The sequence below is a fragment of the Populus alba genome, chromosome 15 (genome assembly GCF_005239225.2).
Source record: "Populus alba chromosome 15, ASM523922v2, whole genome shotgun sequence".
In the NCBI taxonomy this organism is placed as follows: domain Eukaryota; kingdom Viridiplantae; phylum Streptophyta; class Magnoliopsida; order Malpighiales; family Salicaceae; genus Populus; species Populus alba.
In genome coordinates, this window is record NC_133298.1 from 13,749,881 (window position 1) to 13,758,627 (window position 8,747).

General features: G+C 35.0%; 1 protein-coding gene across 1 annotated transcript; it reads right to left on the reverse strand.

Annotated features, from left to right (window-relative positions):
• Positions 1-3,291: 3,291 nt before the first annotated feature.
• On the reverse strand, positions 3,292-7,188 carry LOC118058323 (uncharacterized). Its single transcript, XM_035071030.2, has 2 exons — positions 6,527-7,188; positions 3,292-4,216 (listed from the first exon to the last, which is right to left on the reverse strand). The coding sequence occupies exons 1-2, from the start codon at positions 7,102-7,104 to the stop codon at positions 3,772-3,774; spliced, it is 1,023 nt and encodes a 340-aa protein (XP_034926921.1). The 5' UTR covers positions 7,105-7,188; the 3' UTR covers positions 3,292-3,771.
• Between the last annotated feature and the right edge of the window lie 1,559 nt (positions 7,189-8,747).

An 8,747-nucleotide genomic window follows, 5' to 3' on the forward strand; every position in this document is an offset into this window, starting at 1 on the left:
CTCCAGTTGTCGGAAGGAGCAGCTCTTTCATCCGCAGCAGGTCTGATAGAAGAAGAAGCTACTGATTCGTGCTATAAGCATCGATCTTGACTTTGTGTTGACCCCATGAGTAGTAGATGAGGCTCTCTCTATATTGAATCATCCCTTTGGATTTCTCTGTTGCAGTTGATGACATTAGGCCTCATAAGTTGCCAAGGCCTACTTCTTCCCTGCCTGTATCAGCTGAGAAGAATTCGTGTATTGCGAAAAAGGTGTTTGTGAAAATGTTGAAGTGAATAATGGGTTGCAAAGGGAGGAGTCTTTATTTGTTTTCAAGGATTAAAGGTAGGAGTTTTTAATGAAACTAACGTTAATGTTGTTGTTCACGGGACTAGTAGGATTGTTCGTGCAGGAAATTGCACAGCATCGATGGAGATAATGTGGGGTTTCAGGCAGAACCAAAGTTTGATGAGAAAGTTTGAAGAGGTGCTATAAAGGATCACATTTAGCTTTTAGATTCTTCAATTGGGTGAAGATGAAAGATGGGTTTTCTCATCCAACTTAAGCTTGCACAAGATGTTATTGAATTGCTTGGCAAAGTTAGGAGATGATAGTGCAGTTCAATTGGTGGTTGATGACATGATTAGGGTTTCTCAGAGTCTAAATAATGATGTTTGTTGTAAGGATTTTTTAGCTATTAAATTAAAAATAATAATAGCTGCAATTATATATTTTTTGTTGATTTTTTTTTGGGAAGAGAATGTTAATATATAATCACAATTTAAACCAAAAACCACTTATATGATGTTAAACCAAATATATGATAGGATTTTTTTGTTGATTGTTTTTTCTTTTGGAAGAGAATGTTAATATATATACAATCACAATTTAATCCAAAAACCAAATATATGATAAGATGTTAAACCAAATATATGATAAGATGTTAAGATATATATATATAAACAATAAAGGTAGATGTTGCATTGTTTTCCTGTTTAGTTTTCGATCACCGTATAGGTGGTTTAAAAATCCAGTCGAGTTTTTTTTTATATTAAAATATAATATTTAACATATTTTAGTTTAAAATACTTAGTAAACATTGTTAGGATGCTAGTAAACAAAGAAATCAGGTCAAAATACTTAAAAATCCATCAAAAATTAAAGGCAACTACAAAACAAAAAAGACAAAAGCAATAAAAAACAATAAAGATAAAGAAAGAAATGTCAACAATTTTTACATTGGAACCCTAAAGGATATAACTCAATTAGTCATGTTCTAGGTTTTGTTTTTTAAAAAATTACTAGATCAAGTTTCATAAATTTAAGACCATCAAAAGACTTACATGATTCTTAGTTTCAGGGTCTATGAGATTAGTTAAGGTACATACAAGCTAGTCCAGACATCCACTTAATAAAACTAAAAAAAAAGAAAAATAAAAAAGAATTTGCATGAGGCAACATCCCCATTAAAGAAAAGAAAAGAACAAAAAAAAAAAAAAAAAGTCCCCAAAAGCAAATCCTTCTGTGAATGGACAGTGTTTTGCCTTTATCATATGCCCAAGTGGATTCTGATATGGATTTACTTTGACGTCGTTTCACTTTCCCCTCACACTACTACTTTTGTTCTTTACTTTACTTTTCTCAGATCTTTTTTTTTTTCCTTTTTTAGGATTTTCTTCTTCCTGACTTTATTAGTGGTTCTTGATTTTACATCTTTTCATTTAATTCTTTTTTTATATATATAAATATAGAAAGAAGAGAATTACAGGTATTTATAAGATTCAAACAAGAGAATTCAAGAGCGCGTATGATTGCAGCTTCATTACCAGTGCAGAGGCAAAACAAGACAGAATTTACCAGGAGAGACGAATAAGAATCTAGGCAGCAAGAGACATGACACAGATTAAATATTATTGGCATTAAAGATTCCTGTTGCTATAACCCCTTCCTTGCTTTTTCATCGAATAAAACAAGAGCGACTAATTGAAAAAAGATGGAATGGAATTCAAGTAGCTGGCAGAGCACGGCATCTCATCTTTCTCTTCTGTTCTAAAAAGTATATCTATAAAGTGGCCGTCACATGTCATTTTCTACGTGTTGTTCAAATAGAATTTGAGGTGTTTTAGTGCTGTAATAATGTTTAAAGTATCTTTTATTTAAAAAAATTAATTATATATAAAAAAATTCAAGTATTTTAAAGACAGAGAGTCTGCCAAAATTGATAACTTACCAAACCAACCCCAGCATGAACGAAAGATTCTGATTAAGGAATTGTTTGAAAATGCGGTTGAAATCATGTTTTTAAAATATTTAATTTTTTTAAATTTAATATAATTTATATGTTTTGAATCGTTTTAATGTGTTGATATCAAAAATAACTTTTAAAAAATAATAAAAAAAATTATTAACACGAAAAATTATTTAAAAAACAGTTATTACTAGACTGCAAAATATTTTCTAAAGCAAGTGTCACACTTCAGCCTCATGACACAACATTTTCACTGATATATTTCCATTTAAACAGAATCCTTGACTTGACTTGTATTTTGCATTTAATCCTTCACATCTGTTTCAATTTACGCATGTAATCAGTCAAAACCCTGCGTTGAGATGGCCACGTTCAAGTTCACGCAGAGCCCCTCTTGTTCTTTAGCGTTTCGTTTTCGGCTTTACGTCCAAACTCCAAAGCCCAGATCCAAAAAGAAAACGGGAAGACGAAGATGTCAACTTTCCAGGTCAGAAAACGTGTCCTGTAGTCGAGAAGAATATTCAGATGCCTCCCCACATGCGTTTCCGCTGGGACCATACCGGAGGAGAACAATTTACCAAAAAAGGTTACAGATCCGTCAGTGAGGGGTCCATTACCAGCACGAGAGAAAGACAAGAGAAAAAGGAAGAAACAATAACACCATCGAATTTACCTGTGGTATGGGCGAGAGGGACAATTGGGCCTGAGGCATTGCGGCCTTTCAACAGGGCTGGTTTTCCAGGCCCAAAACAGAAAACTCTACCAGGTAAAGCCCGCCGTATTGATGGCAAACCCTGCCTTGAAACCAGCCTTCAAACTGTATCAAGGAGAAAACTGCACAGGCAACATCCACCAACAGCATCCCAATAACAAGTAAGGTGTCAAATATTTTCAACATCCACCAACAACGGCGACCTCTTGCCCTACTCCCCAGGGACCAGCCAATTGTTGACGGACGGTGAGCTGGACTTTTAGGCCAAGGAAATCAGCATAAGCATACAAAGTTTTGCTGTGTCAAATCGTAAGTGGTTTCTATTATAAACAGTGCTACGACGAGGAGAAAATGAAACAATGAATTATATCCATATATTTAGGAATCAAGATAATAACAAGCATTTCCTTGGCATCTTGAGCAATAAATGAAATCCATATTTCTCAAAGTTAAAAAAGAAAATGATAAAAAGATCAATTTGCTCCACGATGCTCAAACCCATACACCATGCTTCCAAGTACATAGCATCCAAACATGCAAGCTAAAAATGCTAGGCAAACATCAGAAGCCAGGTGGGATTTTTATTGCCCTCCTATTTCTTTTGGTTAGATGGTGCATAGCCCCACTATCAAATACATCCCTCTTTTACCACATGAGTTCTCCAAAGACTAGACACACTAAACCCTCAACTTCCCATCCAACCAAGTAAATTTCCTAAGATTCACTATCTACGATAGCATGCCAGAGCTGCATGCTATATATTCATCCAACAATAACTGCAATAATTACTAGTGTTAATATACTCCAGTTCAACAGCTAAAGCAAGGAGCCATCATGAAACTCCTCCCAAAACCCTTCTTAGCTCGAATTTTTGTTCTGAAGTAAGCCTTGATGGGTACCTGACATCAATCTTGACTCTCAAGTTTCCCTTCTTCCCAGGTTCTTTAGAGATTGGCATTCCTTCATTTGGGACAACCACTTCAACACCGGGTTTGACAATATCCGTCAGTGGAAGCACGATATTCCTTCCATCAAGGGTAGTCAAGTTGAAGGTTTTGCCTGTGAGAGCCTCCAGCAGTGTAATCTCCTGTTTGATGACCAGATCATTACCATCCCTCACATAAGTAGCATGAGGTTTTTCATCTATCACAAAAACAATATCTGCAGGGATAATGCCAGGCTCTTGGTTGCCCTTCTCAGGAAATGTGATTTTTGTACCCTTCTTCCAACCAGGTTTTATCTCAATGGTCAATATCTCTTCAAGAGTCCGAACCTTACTGCAATAGAAATGTTCATATATCAAGTCAACTGGAGAAAGGGAAGAAAGGCATGCACTCAAAGTCAAGTCAACGTCAATCTTGATTTTTTAAAAATTTCAGTGCAAAGAATTATTCATATCTCAAGTCCAAAAAAAAAAGAAAAACAGTGAACATGCTGGTCCAAAGTCAGCTTCCAAAAAGCAAGTGATAATTGATATGGAAGGCAACCAATTTTTTTTGTTATTTCATATCTAAACAAAGCAAATTTTTTAATAATCTGTGTTCAATGCACAGGTTGATCTGAAAATATCTCCAAATTTGACCAATAACTAATAACATAGACTAGGGAAGGGGAAGCTCTTGACCCGATAATGTTCATAATCTCAATAGGTGGCCAAAACAAGAAGACAAAAAACATGGACTAATGTCAACAAGCCTTACAGTTTCAGGGGAAAAAAAAAAAGAGAGAAATAAAGTCAAAAAGACCAAGAAAAAAACCCCCTTTTTTGTTTTAGTCTGTCATGATGGCGACAGCGAACACACACACACTTACTCTCATTCATTCATTTAGCTATGTATTTATTTTCTAGGCACAAAGTTTCATTACTTACAAAAGTTTTTACACTCCTAAATTTGCTCCATTTCATCCTCCAAACCTGGAAGCCATGGGACCAAATTTTCATGTTTCTTTTTTCTAAATTCCTTTCATTTGTCATTTTAAACAAAGGAAAATTAGTTTGAACAATAAATGGAGCCATCCAGAAAAAATAATTTGAAGTATAAGAAATGACAGAGAATACTTCCCTTCTTGAAAAAATAGTAGCAGTTAGCTGCCCTAACATCCCCAAAACATGTAAATGACTAACATTTTAGGATTTAGCTACTATCTAAAAGTCCCACTATAAAGGGAATAGAGAATGACCAACATCCTAACATATAGACAAATAGTTCCACATAGCAAACTTCTTCCCTTTCTCTTAACCTCACAGGCATATGTAGTCTTCACACTTTAGTAGATCGTGCTGTTTGTACCTATAAGTGGAACACTTCCATCTAGTTTTCAGTTGTAGAGTTTCAAGCCTGTTCTATAACATAAGAAACTGAAGGGCGAAGAATGTACAAGTAGCAAAATCATGTCCACAAAATTTCCCCAAATAAACTTCACCACAAAAATGTATAGCTGCAAAATACTTGAACACAGCCCTAAACAGATGCTTTGCAATAAAAACTTTTCCATAAGATACAAGTAACAATACAGAACTAATGAAGCACGTGGAGGGAGGTGCTTCTTTCCATGACTCGTCAAAGAACAAATATCTTATGAGCTTGAATTGCAAGTTGCTTAACTTCTATAATGCTAGTAGAAAGTGGTGAGCTTTAGCACTGTATAATGGGACTCACACCTATTCCATTAAGGGCACATAACACCCAGAACCTAGAATCTGCATAGCACCCATTTGCTTTCCATTGCAAACATCAGAAAAGGTTCATATCCGAGAGCCATAGCCAGCAGAAACTCGTAGTTCCAAATGAAGATAGCATAATCAATTGAAAATAAAGAGAGTGTCACAGGAAGCAACACAGTGGACTACCTTATTGCATGATTGTCATCCCTCAATGTGCTTCTTAGACTGTACTGAGGACTTTGATATGGTTATTCACAAATATACTGTCACCACAAATTAGCTTTGTACCTCTCTATCAATACAAGGCCAGAGACAATCTTCTCACTGTCAACAATCGTGAATAAATCCAAGCAAGGAAGATGGATTCCAACCATATCCACTAAATCTTCAAAAAAATTATCTCTCCATCTACTATGATAGCACCATTCCATGCCGGCATCAAATTAAATGATGATTTCGTACATTAACAACAAAATATTTTAACCACGAGAACCTTACTGCAGGAAACCAAGCAATCGATAACATGATTCTTTGAAGGTTTCTTGCAACCAATAAAAAGAAGGAGATTGTTCCTTGCAAAATCCGATGATTCCTCAAAATGCCTTTAAAGAGACAGAATATATGAAACTAGTTCAGGGCTGACCCCTGCGTTAGTTTGAGTATACCGTAAGCCACATCAGGCAAGACCTACAGTCTAAAGAAACATGTTTTAGGATTGAAATGCCAAGAGACCGAATCAACCGACAAGTGTTCTGGTATAATTCAAAATGGAAATGTACATCATTCCAACTATGGTTAACACCATCATCATCATAGAGCAAAAGAATATGTCTAAGAGCTCTTGCTTCCCATTTTCATGAAAAAGTACCGAAAATAAATTAAATTAAAGAAAAATCAATAAATAAAACATAACAAAACATACCCAGTACCCTCAAAAATGTTCCTGCAAATTTTCATCTTCTTCGTAGCACCTTTATACAGCTCCTCCAAAGTACAAGGCAGCAAATTCTCAATCGCGTTCGGCTTTTTCATGTCTCCTCCATTACCAAAGTAGCTGCTGCTGCTACTGCTGCTGCTATTATTAGTATTATTCCTAAAATGCCCTCTACTATAATTCCCTCTCTCATTCCCACCACCAGCACTCTCCGATCCAAACAACTCCTCATAAATATCCTCCGCATCCCTCGGCTTGAACCTGAACGACGGATTGGGGTGCTGCCTCTGAAAATAATGCCTGGACGTCGAAGGAGGCGGCGGCGGACACTGCCCTGATTTCAACCCCTCTTCACCATACAAATCGTAGATCTGCCGCTTCTGGGGATCACTGAGGACATCGTAGGCTTCGGAGATTTGTTTAAATTTAGCCTCGGCTTCGGTTCTTTTAGCGGTAGGGTTCTTGTCAGGATGCCAAATCATCGCTAAACGTTTATATGATTTCCTCAGATCATCCTCGCTTGCATTTCTGTTCACTTTCAGTATGTTATAGTAATCTACGCCCATCCCTGTCTCTGCTCTCCTGCCTTCTTCTTCTGTTTCTTTATGTAGGTTTTGGAAGGGGGTCAGCCGCTGATGGAGAAGAGGGCTTCACGACCGTCGGATAATATACGTCAATCTTGATGCGAATCTGACGGTTATGGTTTGACTGAAAGAAAGGAGACCATGTCATGCGGGGTCCTCACCACCCTTTCGTTTTTCTATTTGTGGCAAACCTTGGCCCAGCTGTGGGATGACAGCCCACGGCCCAATCTCACAATCACAACATTATTCAACATTATTACTTGTTTGGAAATGTGGTTATACTAGTTTTTTGAAGTATTTTTTATATTAAAATAATATATTTTTTATTTTTTTTAAAATTATTTTTTGAGATCAGTGCATTAAAACGATTCAAAATATACAAAAAAATTAATTTTTAGTAAAATAAAAAAAATATATTTTTTTTGAAAACACGGATACAACCGCATTTCCAAACGCTCATGAGCGCCCAATAGTTAAATTTTTATTTTTATCTATCTAATTCCAAAGTTATCGTTCTTTCTATAATTAAAATTATTTAAAAAATAGTAATTATAAAATTAAACCTTACCTTATTTCCCCTAACCAAACAAAGATGGGTTCATAACCTTCATTTCCATCACTTTAATCCAAACAAAAAAAATGTTATGATTTTATATTTATAATTTAATAAATTTTAGTGATTATAACATTTGAACTTACCTTATTTACAAAGATGGATTTCATAACCTTATCTTCATCTTACTTTAGTTCTTTGCTCTCACCTTCTTCTTTTCTTTTTCTTTGCTTATTCCGGTCTTCATTCTTACTATTTTCTCTTTCTCTTTCTTCTTTGATCTTATTTTAACTTTTTGTCTTTCCCAAACCAAATAAAAAAAACTAAAACACAAAAAGGATAAAACTTAAAAAAACAAAAACAAATTAAAGAAATCACGAAATATGCATTTTTTGAGATTTTGGAATACCCTATCTTTTCATTTTAAGTTTTTCTGAGTTATTGGTATGATAGACAAAGATAAATTTTTTATGAAGTTGTTTGATATATATTTGAACCGTATAAAAATCAAATATTTTTTCTTCTCTAAAGCTATTTTAAAGAAGAAATTTTTGTTACACTAAAGGAGGTAGGACAATCTTATCCAATTCTTTGCACAAGGATTGTTATTTATGAAATAACTACACTACTCTTTATAAAACAAATATACACTAAATTAAATCCGTCCATTTTTTTTAATAATAAGTATTAACTAATTAAAATCACATCTAAACTGATACTCAAACAACAACATAAACCCTAAATCAAGGAATTAGGGTTTTGGACCAAAATGTTGACAGGTAGGCTTAAAGGCGGTGAATTATAAGTAGTAGTAGCGCAAAAGAAGACAATATCGACGCTCCCTCCATTTCCACTCGTGACAAGCACATGATTGACAGTGTTGGTGGTGTACACGATACTTGTGCTCAAGTAATAGGAAGGAGATAGTAGTGAAGCTTTGAAGAATACTTGAAAACATGCCAGTTTGAGTTAGGAATTCCTTTGACATTTCTACTAGTTCTTGTTCTGGTTTTGGTTCTGGTGATTTTCACCAAGTGATTTGTTTATTTTCTTTAATTTTTAAAATTATTAA

Excerpts from the sequence above, each read along its gene's own strand:
- LOC118058323 (XM_035071030.2), bottom strand. The coding sequence starts at position 7,104 with ATGGGCGTAGATTACTATAACATACTGAAAGTGAACAGAAATGCAAGC. Across the intron at positions 4,217-6,526 it reads AACATTTTTGAGGGTACTGG|TAAGGTTCGGACTCTTGAAG; the intron begins GTATGTTTTGTT and ends TTTCTATTGCAG.